Source organism: Schistocerca piceifrons, chromosome 5 (assembly GCF_021461385.2).
Source record: "Schistocerca piceifrons isolate TAMUIC-IGC-003096 chromosome 5, iqSchPice1.1, whole genome shotgun sequence".
NCBI classification, from domain to species: Eukaryota; Metazoa; Arthropoda; class Insecta; order Orthoptera; family Acrididae; genus Schistocerca; species Schistocerca piceifrons.
Window position 1 is genome coordinate 61,903,164 of NC_060142.1, and position 23,863 is coordinate 61,927,026.

Sequence of the window (23,863 nt, forward strand, 5' to 3'; positions counted from 1 at the left end):
ATATTTTTTATCTTGCCTATCATCTTGAGAGGTGGTATATGTGTAATGTAGAGCATGTTTGTACATTTTATGTAAGACTGCATTTCATGGGTTTTTATTTAAATGGGCATTTTAGTACATAAAGTTGCCACCCTTCCACCGTAAGAGTTCTTTTAAAAACAAGTTGCACTTTCGGTGGCAAATAATTTTTAAATTGAGAGTTTTGTACCATTTCCATCCCTCCTACGGGGTGCATAGTTTATGTGTTTGTGTGAGTTGTTAAAATTTTTAGTTTAAAGTAATCTGGTGTGTTGCAGATTTGCACCAGTGTACTCTTTCTGAGGTCCTTGTGACCGGTCGTGACTACGGCCGTGTTAAAAGGGAGCGGCGAGGTTCTCAGCCCGAAAGGTCATACTGTCAAGAAAAAAAATTTTGTTTTTTCTGCCTCTGAATATATTGTAACTTGATATTTACAGGGTGCTTTCTGATTATAATTTTAAATCTGTTTAAAAAAAGGGTTCTTAGGAATAAATTTCCATTTATTAAAAAAATTTAATTTGTTTTTTATCAGTTACCCACTGGCAACTACTTCCACGCTCGCATAGTGTGATTAAATGTGTTAATGTTCTTGATGAATCGCTAGTAAATAAAGTAAATTCTTAAGAAAATGTTTTGAAAGTAAATTCACAGTTCACATAGTATTGCTAGTACCGATAATTATTAGTGTGCAAATGAAGTAAAAATTGACATAATCTTGTTCAGTACACTGTCCTGTCACCAATCAAAATATATGCATTTATACCCTTAACATTCTGCATATTGCTCATTTACTGTACTCAGTGAGATGTTGTCTCGCTAAGGACGTCCGTTTAGATGTAAGGGAGGCTCTGCTCTTGTCAAGTAAAAATGGGAATAAATATATCGCCTTAAAATTTGTGTTCTCACTTGTTTGTTGTCAGTCTGTTTCTGCGCCATTCGTCGGTCCCGGGACCTTTACGCTTGCCGAAATCGCTCCGCTTCCAGTCTGGCAGTCAAAGTGAACATTCCAGTCATCATCCAAATCGGATGGCGCGCACCCGGCAGCCGCGTATTCACTCTGTTCGCCTGCAGCCCGGCCACCGACCCACCCGCAAGACGACTCCCCCCGCTGGAGAGCTGGGTTTGCGATCCGCCGCATTTCGCAAAGCTCTTGGGCCGGACGTCTTTCAGCCGCCCGACACGCCGCGCCGGAAACCACCCACACGGCAGAATTTAAAGGCCGACACCTCGCGGATGGCAGCCACAAGAACGGGGTGCAGATGCCGTATACAGTGCGGAAAGGTGAACGAGACTAGGAAAAAGGAGCAACAACAAAGCCACACACAAATGAAAATGTTATTCGCACGTAAAGAGAAGAATCCAAAAGACACTCAGAAGGCACACGTTTGCAACGCTACTCACCAAAGTCATACATAATATCAACTAGGTGCATAACAGCAGTTACACCAACGATCTCTTACTCTTCCTTGTTTTGACCATATCCTAGAGTCCGCTTACGTATCCAGACTCGAAAATTTCATCTCAGGTTTCCTGCTAATTTCACGAGAAGTTGAAGTCTTTAACCCCAGCCCTCTCCTTGGCTCCTTGCCGAGGTTCGTTTCCATCTTGGACTTACTTCGCTTCCAAAGGAGACTGCTTTCGACATTTCTCGATGATCGTACGTAGGCTGGGGAGAGCACTTACATTTACACTGATTGCGCAAAGGATGGAGTTTGTCACATTTGTGCCGCGCGGGATTAGCCGAGCGGTCAGAGGCGCTACAGTCACGGACTGTGCGGCTGGCCCCGGCGGAGGTTCGAGTCCTCCCTCGGGCATGGGTGTGTGTGATTGTCCTTAGGATAATTTAGGATAAGTAGTGTGTAAGCTTAGGGACTGATGACCTTAGCAGTTAATCCCATAAGATTTCACACACATCTGAACTTTTTTTTTTTTTGTCACATCTGTGCAGAGCGACATTCGTGCAGAGACGGAATCTGCTAACATTTATGCGGAGCCCAATACTCTTCAGGTAGCTTTTTGGTTTCGCCTTCATTGGCTTCATCAACTCACAACCAAACTAACAGCCGGCCGCTGTGGCTGGGCGGTTCTAGGCGCTTCAGTCCGGAACCGCGCTGCTGCTACGGTAGCATGTTCGAATCCTGCCTCAGGCTTGCATGTGTGTGATGTCCTTAGTTTAGTTAGGTTTAAGTAGTTCTAAGTGTAGGGGACTGATGACCTTAGAAGTTAAGTCCCATAGTGCTCAGAGCCATTCGAACCAACATGTCTCGTAGGTTACAACACGCTGTGCCACACTGCTAGAGAGGAAATAAATTCTTAATATGCCTGTAGGCTACCTGCGAAAAGTCACCTATCCCAGCAAGACACCCAAGCTCCCCAGATGTGCCTATCAGCAGAAGTGTCACTACGTCCAAGTATTCCAAACCCCTCCCCCCGCCCTCCCCTCTAAGGATGTCCATGCCCATGTACTACGAGGCGCACCTTTTTCATAGACGAAGAGGTTTTCAGATATTGTATTTTAGGCTACAGCTGAATTTTTATTGCAAAATTTCTTGCTTCTTATCGAGCTACCCTGTGCATCCAGCGATCTGGAATATCTAGGTCTGTCGTCCCCTCTGAATGGCTCAGTGCTCCCCAAAGACTCTGTGCAAAGTACACTGTCGTGATCTCAGACAATGTAAAAATTTAGTTAACAATCAGCTGAAAAAGAGAATTGCTTGAGGATGGCGTGAGTTCCTTGCCTCGCCGATGTACATGACAAACAGGACAGCTAACAGAATATTTGGAGAGGATAACGTCACTTTAAACTGGAGTCCACTCGTCATTTGGGCAACCTTCCAGCATACTAGAGAAGGCACCAAGACACTTAGAGGACAAGTTCAAATAAGACTGAGGAAATATTCATTGACTCACATAATGTACGACAACAGAATTAATTTATCATCATACATGTAGATCGAATTCCCCCAAAGAGAGAGTCCAGCTGGCCAATACAGCATCAGTGCAATGGGAAACTTCTTGGTGGATTAAACCAGACAGTATTGAGGTCACACGGGAAGGTGAATGGTGGATGGATATGTTGGCATGGGCGCACGAGAGCAAGGCCTTCAGTGCCCACGCGAGAACAGTTTGAGACGAGTGTCGCTGATATACAGTAAACAGGCGGGCTGTGTGCAGCCATGTCAGTTATGACGTATTAGCCGTGATTAGTAGAGAGGGGGGTTGTTAATCAGCTGTAGTACGCAGCAGTCAGCGTACGGTGCGGTGACGCACCGGTAGCAGCGGATGAAGACTGCAAAAAGACTCTGGGGACACATAACAACTGTGAGATGAGTAGTTATTTTACATTTCTTGGAATAGTACTGAACAGAGAATGATTTTCTCTCTCTGAACGAGTAATACTTCAGGATTTCAATAAATCGCAGGACGAAGATATAACTGACGACCTTGTCTCCTTCACTGCAAAACCAAGTGGCCATGTGGTAATACTGAAACACGCCCAGGGAGCCAGTAGTTAACAGAAGGCGTGTCACAAAAGACACTCGTCTCTGAGAGCGGTTCATCTTCCCTCTCTCCCTAAGGAGGTACAGGGGACAGGCAAAATAATGTGAACAGTGGTAGTAATGGCGTGGTTGTGTTTGACAGTCACCAACGATGGTGAGACGCGTGTCGCTCTGAACCGTACGTGTTCAGTATGGACTAGGCATCAGTGCAGGTTGTTTATGAGTAGTGCACACTTCCTATTTGCATTCAGAGGCAGAGGTCGACGTGCAATGAAAGACCTAACTGAGCTCCAAAGAGGGCAGATAGTGGGGACCCGATTAGCTGGAGCATCCGTAGCCAAGACAGCGCCAACTTATTGAATGTGTCAAGAGCAGTGCAGTTGGGGACGGAGCGTCGGTGATGCGCGGGCAGCCAGTACTTGCCGACCGCTGGCCACACACATGAACCGTCCGACGGAAGGAGATTGGAGCGGGAACGACCTCCGGTTGGTCTTTCGGTTGGTCCCCTCATTGGGCGACGTGTATTTGGTCTTTTGGCCGTTTCTGGGCCTCGTCAGTTGGTCACCTTGCCGGACGGGGTCGGTTCCTTCCCCTCGCAGAGATGTCGTCGCCGATGGGCAAGAGTTACCTCTGCCCGGGTCGCCGGGTCTCCGAGTTCCGAACGGACGTGGGGTTGAATCGGGATGGAGCTGCAGTCAGCTTCGGACAGCCAGGACTCGCCCAACCGTTGCCGACACACTTAACTTGAGTGGGAACGACGTGGGTTGGTCGTTCCGTTGGTCGTCTCATCGGACGACGTGTATTTGGTCGCCGACCGCTTGTTGAAACTCTCTGTGTGTCGAATTGACTCGTCTTTGTGGTTCCGCAGTGATTGCTCTCGGGATTGTTCGAGTTCTTGAGCAAGTCGTTTACGTGAACCGTGTGTAGCTTATGTGGTTTCCACTGAACAAGTAAATGCTGTCTGCGACTGGAGTAGGCAGTTGGTCGGTTGCGACAGACGGAATTGACTAGGTCGTTGGTTGGTTCTTCAGCCGTCCCTAAGTCGTGTTGCCACCCGATTGTTTAGTGTTAAGCTTTGCTGTCGGTCTCACCTAAACCGTTGTTAGTTCCTCCCCAGGCCAACCCTTGGAACGCTTCTGAGCGTCACTATTTGTTGTTTGTAATTGTCATTTTATTTGGTCGCAGGTACTGTGCCAGGCCTTCAGCCGAGTATTAATATTGTCTGTTTTATGTTTAGTATATGACCCTCAGCCGAACTTTATGACAACTATTTTAAGAGTAGAACTTCAGCCGTCTTTTATTTAAATTTTTTCTTGCCCTGTATCTAGGCCTTCAGCTGCGTTTGTTTCAAAATCTGTGGCTTTAATATGTAAATCCATATCTGTGAGGTTTCTCTTTAATTATCTTGAATTCTTAAAACGGCCTTCAACCGTGTTCTGTAAATGTTTATCTTAAGGTTGTCTTTAATTATTCTTGAGTAATTGTTTGGGCCTTCAGCCGACATGATACTTATAGTTTTCTTAAGATGTTTTTCTATTGAACTGTATAAAAGCGTATCTTTAAAGCCTCTCTTTTATTATGTAAAAAAAAATTTTTATTGGGCTTTCTGCCGAAGAATTAACTTGAATTTCTCTTAATATGGCCTTTAGCCGTAATTTGTAAAAGCTTCGCTTTTAAAGAATTTCCTTACGTGATCTGAAATATTTTTTTGGCCTGTAGCCGAGAAGATATTGTAATTTTACTTAAGTAAGGCCTTCAGCCGTTACTTTATATCCTGGTGTTTTAAAAGCAATCGTTTAAACTTATTCTGGAGATGTTACTCGGGACCTTAGCCGTGAATTGATCTTTGTTGTTTTAAAGGGAAACCTGTGCACTGGTTTGTGGAATAAAGTTTTGTGTGTTCTTGTATAACTAACAGTAATTGACCTTCGTCCCTTTCCGCAACCTGATCCTCTCTGTCCTGAGACACCAGATTTTAAATACGAAACGTTGAAGTTAATGTATAGTAATGAAACATGTTTAAGATATAGGTGTCAAAGTAATATTCCTTCAAAAGTATTCATCATAAACATATCAGTCGTTTGATACACGTTTTGTAAACTTAATTGTTCAATTCAATATTTGGAGCTCCATTCTCAAATCAGTGTAGTCAGTTGCATAAAAAATGTTTTGGAATCTTGCCTCCAATTCGAAAAGGTACTGCAGGCGCCAGTGGCATTAAGTGGTGCATCCCATGCTTGAAAATGCAAATGATTAGTATTTCAGTATCGATACGCAGGCAGCCTCTCAGAGGTTACTTGGGGAGCGGAAAGACCGGGCACTGGGAATTGAACACCATTCACAATAGCAACACACTCTATTTTATCTGCCCATGTGGCGTTCCATTAGAATAGCTTCAACAATGCATCCCAGAAGACAGGCCGCAAACCCCGACGATACTCACTAGTCAGGACGCACCTGAGTACTCACTGGCCGGGTATCGCCAGCACCGGGTACTTCTACAACAAATACGTAAGATGTTTCTAAATAACACATCCCAAACATGTCAAGAGGGATATGGATCGACCCACCCAGTGAGAAAACAGTTTAACAAAGAGCAGGTTACAAATTTTCCCTTTTAAAACAACATTACAACGTGCACCTAAGTTACAAGTTCCCTAAACTTTTTAAATGCCTAACGGCCAACTAGAAAATCGGCAACAATTACAAATTTAGGACAAACTTTTAATATAAGGGATTTTGGTCACTATCAAGCCGTACACTACCGGCAGAACAAATTGTTAACCCCGTAGAGGGTAATCTTGAACGGTTATTAAACACAGGAACAATAACAAATACACTGGTAAATACCCAAAACAGAAGACTGAACAGTGTCACAGAGAGGAATTTGTTCCTCTGCAAGCTTTCAAATTTTTCGACTGACCCAAATGCTGATCGAAATCATACCACAAGTTTGGCAGTGTGAATGGCACGTGAAAGATAACACCTACCACTGCTTATCATGCACATGTCCGCGCAAGTGTAATGATGGCTCTGAGCACTATGGGACTTAACATCTGTGGTCATCAGTCCCCTAGAACTTACAACTACTTAAACCTAACTAACCTAAGGACATCACACACACCCATGCCCGAGGCAGGATTCGAACCTGCGACCGTAGCGGTCACGCGGTTCCAGACTGAAGCGCTTAGAACCGCACGGCCACACCGTCCGGCAAGTGTAATGATACCAACGAGAGCACCGCACAGCACTGTGTGGTGCTAGCCTTGGTATCATTACACGTTTCAACCACCTTAAAACACGTTCTTCCAGTATAGCTCCTTGGCGAAGATCTACCGGTGGTAGTAGGCTCGGTTAGGTGTTTGCGCGTCGTCTCGCGGCGAACTTCTCTCGCTTCATTCAAATGCTCCCCACACGGCGTCCTGTCGGCATCGGGCGGGAAGACTGAAAGTTGCTGAAGTTATATCTTCCGGACAGCGGTGTGCTGACCACGCTACAGAGATGGCAAAGGCTATCTGCGTGTTGACCCGACGGATAACTTCCTGAATCGGGTGCTCGAAACGGACAGCTAATTGCGTCTGTTGGGCCCCATCCGCTCGGCCAGGCCAACCTCGCAGTCGACAACAAACCCCGGACCGCGCACGACAAAGCGGCCCTGGGCAGTGGCAGACTCTTCTTCTGAGTAAGTGTGTCCTGTCGCCAACCGCCCGCTGGAAGGTGCGGTCGGCCGCTGAGAGGGTTCGCCCCGGATCCCACGCGCCTCTGCGTGGAGAAAGTTCACCAAGCCAAGAAGAAAATGGTTCAAATGGCTCTGAGCACTATGGACTTAACATCTGAGGTCATCAGTCCCCTAGAACTTAGAACTACTTAAACCTAACTAACCTAAGGACATCTCACACATCCATGCCTGAGGCACGACTCGAACCTGCGACCATAGCGGTCGCGCGGTACCAGACAGAAGCGCCTAGAACCGCTCGGCCACAACGGCTGGCCAAGCAAAGAAGGCTTTATTAAATTTACATAAAGATGTGCCTGCAGGTGCTGAAATAGAATAAGAACACGTACGTAAACAGTAAACTGGAAGGACAGCGGCGTGGATAGAAAGTTCATACCGTCGAGCTCATGTTAAATAACACAAGTACAGTAATCTTATTGACACATGAATAAGTGCACATAGCTGGTGCACACCAGGACATTTAAACATAGTTCAATAACATACTTGCTGAAAAACAGCTAATTACCGTAATAAATACGGAATTTAAAAAAGGTAACCTTTTAAACGTATCTAGAAGAACAGTTTAAAATAATAAGGTATTTAAACAAATGCGTCAGATGAGCAAGCCCTTTCACAACACACCCTGGAAGCTACACTGCGCTCAAAACCTTCTCAAAATATCAAGTACGCAGTAATGAGACACAAGTAAAGTTACACAGTAAGCCGCTAATAAGGCAGTAAGCCAACTCATAGCAACGGAGGCTGGCGCAACACTAGATTACGTAGCGGCAGGTAGACCCACAGTACCAACAGCCACAAGGTTTACCCATCAGTCATGCATCGGCGATACAAGCAAGCCAGCAAGGACAGATCAAATAAGCAGCGAACGGATAGCCCTCGAAAGGTACTCAGGCGATTAACCCATCAACTGTCCCCAAACAGAAAATAGCGAGCACGGCAAGACACAGAAAGCAACACGTGCCGAATGCCAGTCGCACACCGCCACTACCACCGCCACTACCTCCGGCCCGGCAGGCTGCCCAGCTTCATCTCATCTCTCTCTCTTGCCGCCATGGCCGAGCCGAAGCAGCTCGCGAAGTGCAAGCGTGAAGGTCGCGCCAGCAGGTCTAAAGAGGAACAGAGGCGAGCCAGCCCGGCTCGGCCCTAGCAAGTGAGTGCTGAGTGTTGGTCCTCTTGTAAAATTATAAATGAATAGATTGTTGAAAAGGGATCGTCTAAACTAATGAAATGAAAGTTCGGTCCAAAATTAAACCCAGTTTATTATAATATCCTTCGTTATCACATACATGTATATGTTCAGAGCAACACATCAGCCACTGCGTCTCATTCCATCATCGACAGAGCAAGAGTGTGTTCCCCCCAAGCTGCAGAACCAGACTCAATGACTCTCCCCTCTCTGCTCTCTGCGTAGTTTGTGTGACTTTCCTACCTCAGTGGAAAGGCTCCGCTAAGTGCTGGCCAGTGATATTATTTTTAACACGCTAACTCACCACCGGGGAAAACATCTATTACGTTAGCCAGTCAGCTGTCTTTCTGTATATACTGTTCTCAAACAGTTAAGAGTCAGTCTCCAACTCTTCATTCGCGTCATTACTACAGCCAATATGCTCAACTCTTGTACATGACATGTTCAGAAACCGACATCCTGACTCGGACTTTCTATTACTTTTTTGAGAGTACCCAATGAAACTTCTTCCCGGTATTAACTAGATGTGAGGCTGTTCACTTCACTAAAGCGGCATCGAGAAGTTAGCTCAGCGCCCTTACAAAGAAGGGAAACACAACTGTGACCGTTCCCACGACACAACAGAGGTCTGTATATGTGACTGCCCTTTCACTCCACTGCTAACTAGGAGGTTCCCAGTTAGAGAAGAATACACTCTTTAGAACTGTGTTTTGACCGAACAGCTCGGTTAGTAAAACGGTAGTATTCTGAAGAGTCCAAGGGCCTTCACGGTTCATTATCTGACTTCTTTAGTCAGAGACTCTTACCCCATACCACACGGAGCACAGCTAGTGCAAAATTCTGCACCGCCTATGGGCAGGCACCCAGGCACAGCAGCCTAACTTCGAGTGACTGGATACCACACATTTCCCCAAACCCTCGTGCTTTCTCCACTGAAAGCCCGACCACTCTCCCTAAGAAACTCGATGGTTTCCAAGTAACTGCCCTGTGGTTCTGTTCTTTCCTCGGCTTGTCATTACCCAGCTAAAAATGTGCAACTACAGATATATGCAACGTGCAAACTACGATCACAATGGGGAAAATATTAAGATAGGAGTTGTTGGTTTAATTCTTGCTCTCGCTGCTACAATAATTAGCATTAAATGTTTGTTCAAATGGTTCAAATGGCACCGAGCACTATGGGACTTAACATCTGAGATCATCAGTCCCCTAGAACTTAGAACTACTTAAACCTAACTAACCTAAGGATATCACACACATCTATGCCCGAGGCAAGATTCGAACCTGCGACCGTACCGGTCGCGCGGTTTTAGACTGAAGCGCCTAGAACCGCTCGGCCACATCGGTCGGCAAATGTTTGTTGATTGGCAGGAGTATGACCCAGAATGAGATGAATTGAAATAAGAGATGTGCCAGGCAATGGTCTGACACTTTTCATCGGCATATTCAGATCTCTCACCCACTGAAAGCATGTAGCCACGGGTTCCTGAAGGACTGGCATACATTCAGTCGGCAGCCACTGTGATCGATGAACCTTGGCAGAGAGTTGATGCACGGTCGAATCAGATACCCATTACTTGTCATACAAGCCTAGTTCAACTCAATGCACTCGCATTCGGAAGGACGACGGTTCAATCCCGCGTCCGGCCATCCTGATTTAGGTTTTCCGTGATTTCCCTAAATCACTCCAGGCAAATGCCGGGATGGTTCCTCTGAAAGGGCACGGCCGACTTCCTTCCCCATCCTTCCCTAATCCGATGAGACCGATGACCACGCTGTCTGGTCTCCTTCCCCAAACCAACCAACCAACCAAACAACTCAATGCCTAGCCGGCTTATACACGTTTTTGCTGCCAAAAGTGCCAGATCGTGTACCAGATTTCTCGCTCTCTTACACCAAAATCACCTACAAATTTTAACACGTGCATTCTAAGACCAAAAAAAACGAAAAAAAAGAAAAAGAGCACATGTTCCACAAAATAATTATCCGAATGGGACGGAAATCGGAAAATGTTTCAGCAAAATTGGATGATTTATTAAAGAGGAGGAGTTTCACGAATTGAGCAAGTCAATGCGTTGGTCCAGTGGTTCAAATGGCTCTGAGCACTATGGGACTTGATATCTTAGGTCATCAGTCCCCTAGACGTAGAACTACTTAAACCTAACTAACCTAAGGACAGCACACACATCCATCCCCGAGCCATGATTCGAACCTGCGACCGTAGCAGCAGCGCGGTTCCGGACGGAAGCGCCTAGAACCGCTCGGCCACAACGGCCGGCTGCGTTGGTCACCTCAGACTCTTATGCAAGCAGTTATTCGGCTTGGCACTGATTGACAGAGATATTGTCTGTCCTCCAGAGGAACGTCGTGCCAAATTCTGTCCAACTGGCGTGTTAAATCGGCAAAATCTCGAGATATTTGGAGGCCCTCCCTATAATGCCCCAAACGTTCTCAACTGGAGAGAGGTCCGGCAACCTTTCTGGCCAAGACAGTGTCTGGCAAGCACGAAGACAAGCCGTAGAAACTATCGTCGTGTTTGGCAGGGCATTATCCTTCTTAAATATAAGCCCAGGATGGCTTGTCATGAAGGATAAGAATATGAGTGTGGAATATCCTCAATATACCACTGTGCTGTAAGGGTTCCACGAATGACAACAAACGGGTTCCTGCTAGGAAAAGATATGGCACCCTAGACCATCACTCCATGGTCCAAATGGCTCTGAGCACTATGGGACTTAACTTATGAGGTCAGCAGTCCCCTAGAACTTAGAACTACTTAAACCTAACTAACCTAAGGGCATCACACACATCCACGCCCGAGGCAGGATTCGAACCTGCGACTGTAGCAGTCGCGTGGTTCCAGACTGTAGCGCCTAGAACCGCTCGGCCACCCCGGCCGGCCATCACTCCATGTTGGCGGGCCATATGGCGGGCGGCAGTCGGGTTGGTATGACACCATTTGAATGGGGGGAGGGGGAGGGGGGCGTTTCCAGGCTTGTCTCAGCTTGGAATCTCATTGACTGGAGTATAATTGTCTTCAGTGATGCGTCCCACTTCAAACTGAGCTCCGATAACCAGCCAAGAGGAATAACTGCATGCTTGTGGACGCATTATTGACTTGCTCAATCTCTGAAGTTCTTTCTGCCGAATATATCATCTAATTCTTCTGAAATTACAATCATTTGTTTGTCTGTACATCACATCTGCCGATTTTCTTCCCGTTCAGATAATTTTTTGTAGTGCGTCTTTTTTTTCCTTAGAGTGTATTATTTCTCCGATATTGTACACGCACAATAAGGAAGATCTGCAGCAGATAGGCACTTGGTGCAGGGAATGGCAACTGACCCTTAACATAGACAAATGTAATGTACTGCGAATACATAGAAAGAAGGATCCTTTATTGTATGATTATATGATAGCGGAACAAACACTGGTAGCAGTTACTTCTGTAAAATATCTGGGAGTATGCGTACGGAACGATTTGAAGTGGAATGATCATACAAAATTAATTGTTTGTAAGGCTGGTGCCAGGTTGAGATTCATTGGTAGAGTCCTTAGAAAATTTAGTCCATCAACAAAGGAGGTGGATTACAAAACACTCGTTCGACCTATACTTTAGTATTGCTCATCAGTGTGGGATCCGTACCAGGTCGGGTTGACGGAGGAGATAGAGAAGATCCAAAGAAGAGCGGCGCGTTTCGTCACAGGGTTATTTGGTAACCGTGATAGCGTTACGGAGATGTTTAACAAACTCAAGTGGCAGACTCTGCAAGAGAGGCGCTCTGCATCGCGGTGTAGCTTGCTGTCCAGGTTTCGAGAGGGTGCGTTTCTGGATGAGGTATCGAATATATTGCATCCCCCTACTTATACCTCCCGAGGAGATCACGAATGTAAAATTAGAGAGATTCGAGCGCGCACGGATGCTTTCCGGCAGTCGTTCTTCCCGCGAACCATACGCGACTGGAACAGGAAAGGGAGGTAATGACAGTGGCACGTAAAGTGCCCTCCGCCACACACCGTTGGGTGGCTTGCGGAGTATGAATGTAGATGTAAGTAAAATATCGTTATTATTTGGTATCCCTCCTGATGTTTTAATGGCTGGAAGAGTATTTAAGTATGTTAATGGGCATAATCCTCACCACCATTACCACCACCACCACCATCACCACCACCACCACCACCACCACCATTTTAAACTTCATCATCATCGACGTCGTCGTCGCCGCCGTCATTGTCATCGCTTGTTTATTTCTTCCCTCTGTGCCCTTGGCGATGTTTTACTATCCATGTGTTACGACTTTTTTGCGATATTCCTTAGGTCTCTGTAGCTTGAAAGTTGGCAACTCTTCTAGAGAACGAGGGACTGACAAGAGCTGCCGATGCACTTGTGTGAACGTCGTCAGCCTTTGCTATTCGTGTTCTGGTAGTCCAGAACTGCACCACAGGGCACAAAAAAACATCTGTGTGGCGACCGACTGCAGGCAGCACCGCAGAGCGGCACCGTCATTAATTACCTGAAAACCTCAGAGCTTTTAATTTGTCCCCCGTCTTTGAGAGCGACCGCAGTTCCGCGGCGAGGCGTGTCTGCATCTTTTCACATTTTGTTCGCCCAAGAGACGAAGTTTCCGCAGCGCTCGCGGACGGAACGAAACGCCTTCTAACGAGCCGAGGCTCGCAGGGCTGCGAATTAATGCTTTGCGGCAGAGACAGCGGCGGCGGCAGCATCGGTACGGCCAATTATGAGAACTTCTCCCTCTGCGGGGGACGCCAACTTGAAACAGAAACCGTTCCATCCTTTCCCGCTTTCACGTCGCGCATAAATGAGATACGAGAGGGGCCTCCTCTCCTGGGACGGGAATAACTGCGTGTCACGCACTCGCCGGTCGCGACTCGGCTTTGGGTGGAAAAAAAGGGCGGGAGCGCCTGCCCGCCGCAGTAATCATTTATGGAGATAACATCGGGGCGTGCGTTGTGTGCGACCAGTGCCCTCGCTCCACGGCTTAAATTCGGGATAAACGGCCGTGCGCCACGGGAGGGGCGGCCGGTCGCAGCAACTCGTGGCAAAGCGTCACGTTGTAGAGGGGTGGGGGGTGGCGAGGAGATGGGGGACACCACACACACACACTTTACCGTCCAGCGCAAAAAGCCTGATGAAGGGTGACAGGAGGCAACGAAAGCTTGTGTGACTAATAGTGTGAGTTTTTTTTTAGGTCTGTCTAAGGTTTTTACAATACAGATCACAACACTCTTTTTTACATCCACAACTACATTTATTGCACTTGGTGGTGGGTGCTTTGTGTATCACTGTCACTCTCTACATCTATGTATATACTCTGCAAGCTCTCATATGGAATATGATGGAGGGTATCTTTCCCTTTCTTGTTCTGCTTAGAAACAATGAGGGACAAACAACTGTTTATATGCCTCCATATGACTCCTAATCTCTCTTGCTATGTCTGATGACAAGTGCTTTTGCTGCGACAGAGCAGTTCTTCAGTCAGCAGCAAATGCCATTTCCCTAAGTTTTCTTAATATTGTTTCAGGAAAAGAGTATCATCTTGCCTCTAGGGATCCCCATTTGAGTTCACAAAGCACCTCTGTAATATTTGCATGTTGATCGATGCTACTGGTAACAAATCTAGCAGCATAACAAATCTAGCGACTTCAATGTCTTCCTTTTATCCAAAATAGTAGGCATACCAAACTGCTAATCAGTATTCAAGAATGGGTCACACAGGTGTTCTTTATGTGGATGAGCTATATTTTCTTAAGACTCCCAATAAACCAAAGTTTATATCTGTCTTCCCTGCTAGTATCCTATGTGCTTGTTCCACTTCATATTGCTTTGCAATGTTATGCCTAGATTTTTAATCGATCTGAGAGTGTTTGGCAGCACACCACTAATACTGTATTGACATTGTGGGGCTGTTTTTTCTACTCATCCACGTTAAATTACGTATTTCTACATTCAGTGCAATCTCGTCTGCCTCACACAAAATTGAGATTCGAGCCATTCTGTATTCTAGGACAGTTACTCAATGACTTTACTTTCCCATATACTACAGCATCATCAGTAAATAGTAGTAGATTGCTGCTCCCCCTATCCATCACATTGTTTCTGTATACAGAGAACAAGTGTCGTCCTATCACACTTCCCTGGGGCACTCTTGACAGTACCATTGTCTCTGATGAACACGTACTGTCCAGAGCAGTATAGTTGATCTTAAATCTACCTCATATACTTAGACATTTCTTAAAAGTCTGCAGTGGAGCACTGTATCTCCACCTCCTGCTGCAGTCATGAATGGTATATTGGAAGAATGATTGTTAGTAAACCTTTCAGCCAGATTGTCTTACCTTCACGATCTTTCCTGCGAGATGTATGTAGCAGGAAGCAATAAAATGGTTGACTCGTTTAGGAATGTACGCTACATGGTGATGCACAGATTCACTCTTGTAGTATCTGCCTCTGTAGTATAATGGGCATCTCCACGATCCTTTCACGCACACTAAATGAACCTGTGACGAAACGTGCTGCTCTTCTTTGGATCTTCTCTATTTCGTCTATCAATCCGATTCAGAACAGGTCCCAAGCTGACGAGCAGCATTCAAGTATCGGTCGAATGAGTGGACTACGCTTCCCGAAATTTCGTCCCATGAACATCAGTCTGGTAGCTGTTTCATTGTTAACTCGTTTTTTTCAGTTGTTCATCTTTAAATCGCTCTGTACAAACAAATTTTCCCAGATATTTAACTGGTGTGACTGTTTCTAGTTAATGTTCCATAATGCTGTTACCATACAATAAAGAGGAAGATATTGTTTATAAGTTTCAAAGTACAGTTAGGAAGTGCTTCATTTCATAGTTTATTAATAGATACCAATGGGTCGTATTAGCTCATGCAGTTTTAATGACGAATCTAGATGTGAATTGCGAAAACTTGCTATCGTTGTTAAATGTTGGGAATGCAGCTGACCTTACTGTATATAATTAATCTTCCATCGCATCTAGTAGAGCAGAAATAGTGCTCTCTAACTATATTGCAAGCTTCATAGTGTAGCCGAACAGAGGCGAAACAATGAATGAAATGTAGGAGTGTAGTTACTGAAAACGAAAGATTTTTTGGATGTAGAGCCACATCGTTTCCATCCTCGCAGCCACTATATGGATGAAACCGGTGTTATGGTGACACTTAGAAGCACGCCTATGGGCATAGTGATAGTGAAATACATTTTAGCTCTGATACCACCTGAGCTATTGCGACAAGACAAGTATGTTTTTTAATGGAACGAAATTATTTTAATGGCATTCAAGTGATATTGAAAAAACAAGTACAGCCACCATTGATGATGGCGTTGAAGCCGTTCGTAAAAGTATGCGAGAAATGTACTAAAACTGAAAGGCAAAACGACGGGAATTCGCTATTGATGTGTAAACATCACCAAGTTGGGTTGTCAAGCCAAGCTCTTTCGTTATATATAGGAAGAAGACAGGACTATGCTGCCAAGAAAAATCATATTTCTTGTTTGGTCTACTTTATACGGCACAGATACAGATACGACTGTCATAAATGCAGTTATATGTTAACTGTAACATCTATGTACTGTTGAATCAGAAGGGTCCTAGGAAAATTATGGCAGACGTGTATACATAATCATGTTTAAGTGAATACCTTCTGTGGAAGCAAGAAAACATTCGAAAGAACTGATACAATGATGTAAGTGAATACCTTCTGTGGAAGCAAGAAAACATTCGAAAGAACTGATACAATGATGTGTCTTGACACAAGATCCCCACTTCAATTTTTTTACACTGCAATAGTAGATTCTGGTCGCCTCTTCCTCCAATTTTCGTGCGTCCGTCGACATTTTTGCGAGAATATTTAACATGCCTTATATCGTTGTACTCATTTTTTCACGAGAGTTGAATACCATGCAAAAAGGAAGCAGCTGTGTTTAAAAAGAAATCTCATTTCAGTATGTCCACTGACACAAGGGTTAAAAGTATATATATACGGTGAAGAAAAATGCTATACTTGGCGGTTAGCATGTGATTTCTTATCCCAGTGCTAGACAAAAATGTATCCAACAAAACCTAGTCCCGCCAATAGATTTAATATAAATGCGATTTAAAAAAACGAGACCGTCACTATGCTGTAACTGCGTGCAGCGTGGCCAAGAACAGGCAGCGTGAACTCTGCGCTCTACCGGAGCTGTCCCACTAGTTCAGTGAGACGAGTGGATGCCGTGGGAAACGGATACACAGACTCGCCGATGTTCGCACCAAACTCTTTCTTTTTTCAGTTAGAGCATCGAACTGTATCCAGTTTATACCTCCACAATGCATTGTCTTGGTATTTCTTTCCGTTACTGTTACCTTTATTTAAACATTTACATATCACACGAACTTCTTACAGATGCAAAAGAACACTTTGTTTCGTCGGGCCGGCCGAAGTGGCCGTGCGGTTAAAGGCACTGCAGTCTGGAACCACAAGACCGCTACGGTCGCAGGTTCGAATCCTGCCTCGGGCATGGATGTTTGTGATGTCCTTAGGTTAGTTCGGTTTAACTAGTTCTAAGTTCTAGGGGACTAATGACCTCAGCAGTTGAGTCCCATATTGCTCAGAGCCATTTTTTTTGTTTCGTCGAAGACACAGATAAAGCAAATAGAAAATGATAGTGGATGCAGTAACATCATCAGTATCCAACGCGGTACTAAAAACACGACAGATGGGTTACAATCAAATGCGCATTATGCTATGCACAATAAATTCATATACCGTACTTTCGACGTCCGGGCTTGTCTTTACGGGGCTGGTACGTACATGTACGGGCAACGTTCACTTTAGAGATGCTGTTCAAAGCGACCACCCTGCATTTGCCAATACTTCGCTATTCGTTGGATCATACTTCGTTGGACCGTATGCAACGAACCTGCATCCACCATTGCCAAAGCGCCATGCACGCAAGCCATTAGGGCATATATACATCCATGGGTGGAATACTATAAAGCTGTTCCTTTAAAAATCCGGTAGGTTAAGGTCCGAGGAATTTGGAGGCCAAAACAGTGGACCTTCGCGACCAATCAACTTCCTCTGAAACGCTTCATTTAAATAGTTACGTACATTCATTCCAGAGAGTGGTGGTGCAGCATTATGCTGAAACCATAGCGATCACCAAACACCGTGTGGAATGTTTCCTAATGCATCAAGCAAAGTATTGCAAAGAAGCGTACGTAAGCAATACGTGAGGACCTGTCAGTCCATTTCACGTACTTTACAAAGTGTTCGTTGTCTTCCACTTATTGCAAAAACCATTCACAAAACTGTACTCGTCAATGCGGTATTATGGCCGCTGGTGTTGAGTTAACGTGTAGTGATATGGATACAGTTCTTCATCGCACAACACATCAACAGCCTTTCTTTGAGATATCTGGAACTTAGGTGATTGCTGAACGGTTTCAAGTAGTGTGGCCTCTGTTTGTGGAGTACGTCTCGTCCTTGGACGACCTCTGCCCATTGCTTGTGGATGAAGATCACCGGTTTCCCGAAGGCATTGCTTCAGGCGACGCAAAACATTCTTGTCGGGCTGGCGCCTTTGAGGATATCATGCGGCATATGTATGAGCAGCAGCAGCAGCTTGGTTATCCGATGCACACAGCACCAAAAGCTTATTGACATATTCATCGTTTGTGTTTTCCATCGGTTTGCTGACCTATATGAACTTGACAGGACCAGTTAGTAGACACATGCATGCAATTTCAGCATCGCGATGTCATGTGATAGGCTATAGCCATGAGACAAGATGATGCCCTGTTATAAACGATAAGAGCTAGGGAAAAGACGTCAAAAAAATAAAATTAAAACAAATAAAAAAAGAACCCGACGATGATTCAAACCATAGCTTCAGGGTAGATGAGTGTTTCATGTCCCACCTCTTTATTCAGTCAGCTGTGACGGCTGGTATAGTAGAGCGAGGAGTGGGGGACGTAGGGCGGGGTATGATCACGTTGTTCTGCACATTGAAAAGCGCTGCATGAAGTGACACTGTTGCCAGCTCCTCGTTTTGGCACATGTGTTTTCAAAATGCAACTCCAATTGCGGCATTTTATATATATATATATATATATATATATATATATATATATATATATATATGCCGCAGTGGTAACATCGTTTCCTGTCGTATGACTGAAGTTAAACGCTATCAGGCTTGTCTAGCACTTGGATGAGTGACTGTCCGGTCTGCCTAGCACTGTTGGCCAGTGGGAAGCACTCAGCCCTTGTGAAGCAAATTGAGGATATACTTGATTAAGAAGTAGCAACTCCACTCACGAGAAATGACAATGACTGGGAGAGCGGTGTGGTGACTACATGCCCCTCCATATAGGCGTCCTAAGTGATGCCTTTGGGCTGAGTATGACACAGTGGCCGGTTGGTACCGTTGTGCGTTGTAGGCATATATACCGCTCACCCAATCGTTGTCAGTTCTCGTGAGTGGAGTTGCTACTTCTTAATCAAGTATCTTCCCAATTTGCTTCACAAGGGCTGAGTGCATCCCACTTGCCAACAGTGCTAGACAGACCAGACAGTCATTCATCCAAGTGCTAGACAAGCCCCGATAGTGTTTAACTTCACACATACACACAAACATATATATATATATATATATATATATATATATATATATATATATATATGTGTGTGTGTGTGTGTGTGTGTGTGTGTGTGTGTGTGTGTGTGTGTGTGTGTAAGTCTCTTAACTCTTGTATCAACCGACATATCATATATACTGGGTGTCTCTCCTAAGACTAGTCACGAGCATTTTCCCTGATGTTTCGGTAGATATTCGCAATATCGTTTGTGAAACAAGTAGCTGCAGTCAGTGCAAACACATACTCGTACTGCTCATCATGTCTTTCATGCGACGTGCGGTATCGACAGAAAGCGTCGGTTTGTTTCCCACTACAAACACAACGGTTTTTAAAGAGGAATTTTACGTGCTTACTCAATAAAGCGAACATAAAATTTAGTGTGACATTCAATTTAGCAATGTGTATTAATATTGGCCAGTAAAACAGAAACAGTTAGTAGTATTCAAGTAGCAACTGAGCAGCTCTGCTGCATGCCGGTGCGGGCTAAGACAGTACTGTCGCTGCTGGAATACTGTTCTTCTTCGTCTCTTACTGTCCCTGTTAATATCGCACTAGGCTAATTTTGGACTGCTCATTCACACAGGTACGTAAAATTCCGCTTTAAAAATCATATTGTTTGTAATGGGAAACAAACTGACACTTTTTGCTGACACTGTGCACCTCATGAAACACGTCACAGCAGTATTCGTATGGGCTGACTCCAACTATATATTTCAAATATCTGCCGATACACCGTAGCAAATTTGCCTGGCGGCTCTTGGGAGGCTTGCACCTGGTTACCAGACAGCAGGAAATCCGGGATCGTGCCTCAGCTTTCCTCTAATTTTCAGCTGACATTTCACATTCAGTAAATTTCAGTTCAGATGCGCTATATCGGAACTGATATGCAGGGTGTCCATAATTAAAATTTCACTTTCAAAACGCTGTAGAAAGAGAACCACTGTTCAGAATGACTTCAAATTTGAACAGTATATTATTGACGCAGGGGGAAACGTCATGGAACAAAAAAAAATAGCGAAAATGTGAACAACAAATGGTGCTGTAAGCGTCAGAACGCGCACACCAACAGATCCTATTTTCACAGTCGTTCTTCAGTTTGCGTCAAAGACGTCCAACATCGTTGTCTCCCTATAGGATTGCGAACTGCTGGCAAAGCTCTTTTACAACAATGGCAATAGCTCTGCAGAGGTTCCGGACATTCAAAGATATTTAAAAAAAGGCATTGATGTCTGCCATGGGTCCGGAGAAAATGATTACAAAATTCGAAACGACGGATTCTTTTGAAGTGCCATGTGGCAGAGGGAGGCGAGCAGTTGATCCGACATCGGTTGAAGACGTGACCGCAGAATTGCAGGAGGGGTCGAGTGATGGTGTGCAAACATGCAGTGCACGGGAAAGTGTCCGAATGTTGGACATGCCTGCGAGCGCGGTGCATAAAATCCTATGAAACATCCTCCGTTGCTATCCATACAAAATCATTTGTGCTCAGGACTGCTGCCTGCTGACCTACTAGTGAGACAAACGTTCCCTCTGGAATTTCTTGTTAGCATGGAAGTGGACAATGAATGGCCGTGGAAAATTCTGTGTACCGACGAAGCCCATTTCCATCTGTAAAGACATGTCAATACGCAGAACTGCAGAATATGGGCGACGGGAAATCCGCACGCGCATCAACCGGTACCGCTTCATTCTGAAAACATGATTGTATGGTGATGGTTTATGGCATCGTTTATCGTAGGGCCGTATTTCTTCGAGGAGATGAATCCTGCGGCTCCTGTTACCTGTAGCGCACCAACGTCGTTCCAACACTTCAGTAGCGTGGATGTGTGGGTAGAGTAATTTTTATGCAAGATGGTTCTTCTCCGCACATTGCACATCCAGTGAAGCGGCTGCTACAGCGGCATTTTGGAAATGCTAGAATTATTAGCCGTCATTTCCCTACAGCTTGGCCATCCGTATCACTTGACCTTAATACGTGTGACTTTTGGCTGTGAGGTTATCTGAAAGATGTCGCATTGAGTGCTCCAGTTACGAACGTAGATGAAGTTAAGGCACCCATTGCGCAGTGCATTCTGACCGTGACCACCGAGACACTCCGATCTATTGTGGAACATGCTGTTCCTCGATTTCAACTTGTCGCAGAAAACGGTGGGCAGCATATTGAGCATGTCTTGCGCCAGTCTCAAGACTATTAGGAACTGATGTCATTTTGATTTTTTAGTGGCTTTTGGTCCCAAGAAAATTAAAAACCGATTTTTCCCATCCGATTGGTACGACCTTGACTTTGTGGATGGGCTTACCTAACTACTATTGCCACAAATGCTGACTGCCACACTTGTGCAGTGAGGGTGTAATGTGAAACGCAACTATAGCCGTCGTACTGCGATTCATCCATCATTTGTAGCCGACGCCATTTACGTTAATACGCTTACAGCGCCACCTATCATTAAAAAAAATTTTTTTTGTTCAATGACGTTTCGCCTTGCGTCAATAAATGCTGCTCAAATTTGACGGTATTCTGAGCAGTGGTTCTCTCTCTACAACGTTTTGAAACTGAGGCTTTAATTATGGAAACATTGTAATTTCATGTTATTTCACCTTCATTTACTTCATCCCAATCCATTTGTTTCATTCCAGTCCATTTAACCCATCTGATTTTGAAAAATACTGCTGACAAGCAACAACCGTGCCTGAGTCCGTCATTTACGGGGAAGTTGTCTGAAAACATAATCCACATTTAAATTTTACCCCTATAAGCTTGTAACGTTCTAGTTACACGCATTTTTTTTTAAATTCCCCGCTAAAATATTAATTTGAAATGGACAGCGGATATTAAATTGTTGCTGAGTAATGGCTCTGAGCACTATGGGACTTAACATCGGAGGTCATCAGTCCCCTATCACTTACAACTACTTAAACCTAACTAACCTAAGGACATCACACACATCCATGTCCGAGGCAGGATTCGAACCTGCGACCGTAGCAGTCGCGCGGTTCCGGACTGAAGCGCCTAGAACCGCTCGGCCACCGTGGCCGGCTGCTGAGTAATGAGAGAAGGGCAAAAAGTGGTCAACATCCTTTTATTAATAAAGTTTTAAAAAATTGTTTTATATACACTGCAATGAACGACCGAGCCTCCAGCCAGCTGCACGTTTCAGTGTACTCAGTAGCTGGAAAAACGTGGTGCCTTCGGGGAAAACGATCTGAGAGCCACGACACCCATAACGAGTCTTTGTTTTCTCAAGAATCAGTACAAATATAGTACTGTAATATGTTTTATTCACTCTGGCCAGAACGGTTTATAATTGCGCCAGAGCGCAGCTATCTATATCTTCTTCTGTCTCTACAAAGTGGTCAGAAAGAGTCTGAAAAGCTTGTAAGAATGTTGCAGGGTAAGTTGTGCTCAGAAATAATTTTTCAGAAAAAAATTCGGCAAGCTGCGCCGCTTCCGAGTTAATTAGCATTGAAGTTAACGTAACAGGCCGTTGCGCTCGCAAATTCAACCTCTCCGCCAGACACGATTAGTGTCCGGTGCTCTCATAGCATAGATGACAGTCCACGGAATTCCTGAGCCTTTGGCTCGGATTCGTTTCTTATTAACGTCCCACGTCCAATTTTCATACCGCTCTCGTTTTACGTGTTTAAGAAACCAAACGAAGAACACCTTTGACGACATCATGCTTGGCTGGCCGTTTGAATTTGCCAACGCAACAGCCTGATTGGCCATCTTCGATGTTAATCAACTCTGAAACGGTGCAACTTAACGAATTTTTTGCTCAACAATTTTTCACAGTCAACCTACACTGCGACACTCTCACAAGCTTTTCAGGTTGTTTCTGATTACCCCGTATTTCTGTATCTGTATAAATCATGAAACTGTAAAATCGTCGTGTCTGTGTGTTTTTTCGAATACGGTAATCTGCAAAAGTACTACTCGAATTCTCATGCGATTTTTGCAGGTAACTTGAGAATAGCGTTGAGCAACGTATAGGCTTTATTTCATCGAAACCGAAAGACGAAAAAATAGATATTGTGATTTAAAGTTTTATCTAAAACCGTCTACTCAGCTCAGTAGTTCAAATGCTTAATCATCACGGTGTAGCACACCAAACAAGCAATAGATAGCGCTGATAGTTTTGTACTACACCAAACAAGTAATAGATGGCGCTGATAGTATTGTTAACTCGGTGGCAGATTTGTTTTCGGAAGTATACGTCAGTGACATAGTTAAGCTCCGCAATCTCATTTTAACGAGTACAAATAACATCGAATTTACTTGGCTATGGTACATGAATATACTGATTTCGCATTGTGCACTACAAACTTAAAGACATCTGATTGCTTATTTCGAGATATTTTATTTATATTTGACTTCTTTCCTAGGAAAGTTCTTTTGCCTCAGTGACAGAAGTATTTTCTAAAGTTTATGTCAATGACAGAATTAAGCACCGCAATCTTATCTTTATGAATACAAATTAACAATGAATTTATTTTGTTCAGAGATACAGATTTACTGGTTTCACCTTGTGTATTAAAAACTTAACGACATTGCTTTGTTTCATTCGATAGGTTTTATTTATATTATATGCTAGTAAAAACGAACTTATTGCCTAATATTACATTTTGATTTCGTTTTGTTTACAAATAAACATGCCTAGAAAACCGTTAAGTCTTTCTGAATGCATCAAAACGGATAAAAGATTGAGAACTTTGGGGTCTCAAGAAACCAATGCAGATAGTGAGGGGAAATTTGCATCAGCTCAAGAACCTC

The 23,863-nt window shown here is 44.5% G+C and overlaps 1 protein-coding gene across 1 annotated transcript in view; it reads left to right on the forward strand.

Annotated features, from left to right (window-relative positions):
- The first annotated feature begins 1,044 nt into the window (after nucleotides 1-1,044).
- The window catches only part of LOC124798734 (Down syndrome cell adhesion molecule-like protein Dscam2), a 444,553-nt gene continuing 421,734 nt past the window's right edge, over nucleotides 1,045-23,863 (forward strand). The window contains exon 1 of the mRNA XM_047262262.1: nucleotides 1,045-1,282. Within this exon, the coding sequence (XP_047118218.1) occupies nucleotides 1,045-1,282 (238 nt within the window). The remainder of the gene's footprint in view (nucleotides 1,283-23,863) is intronic.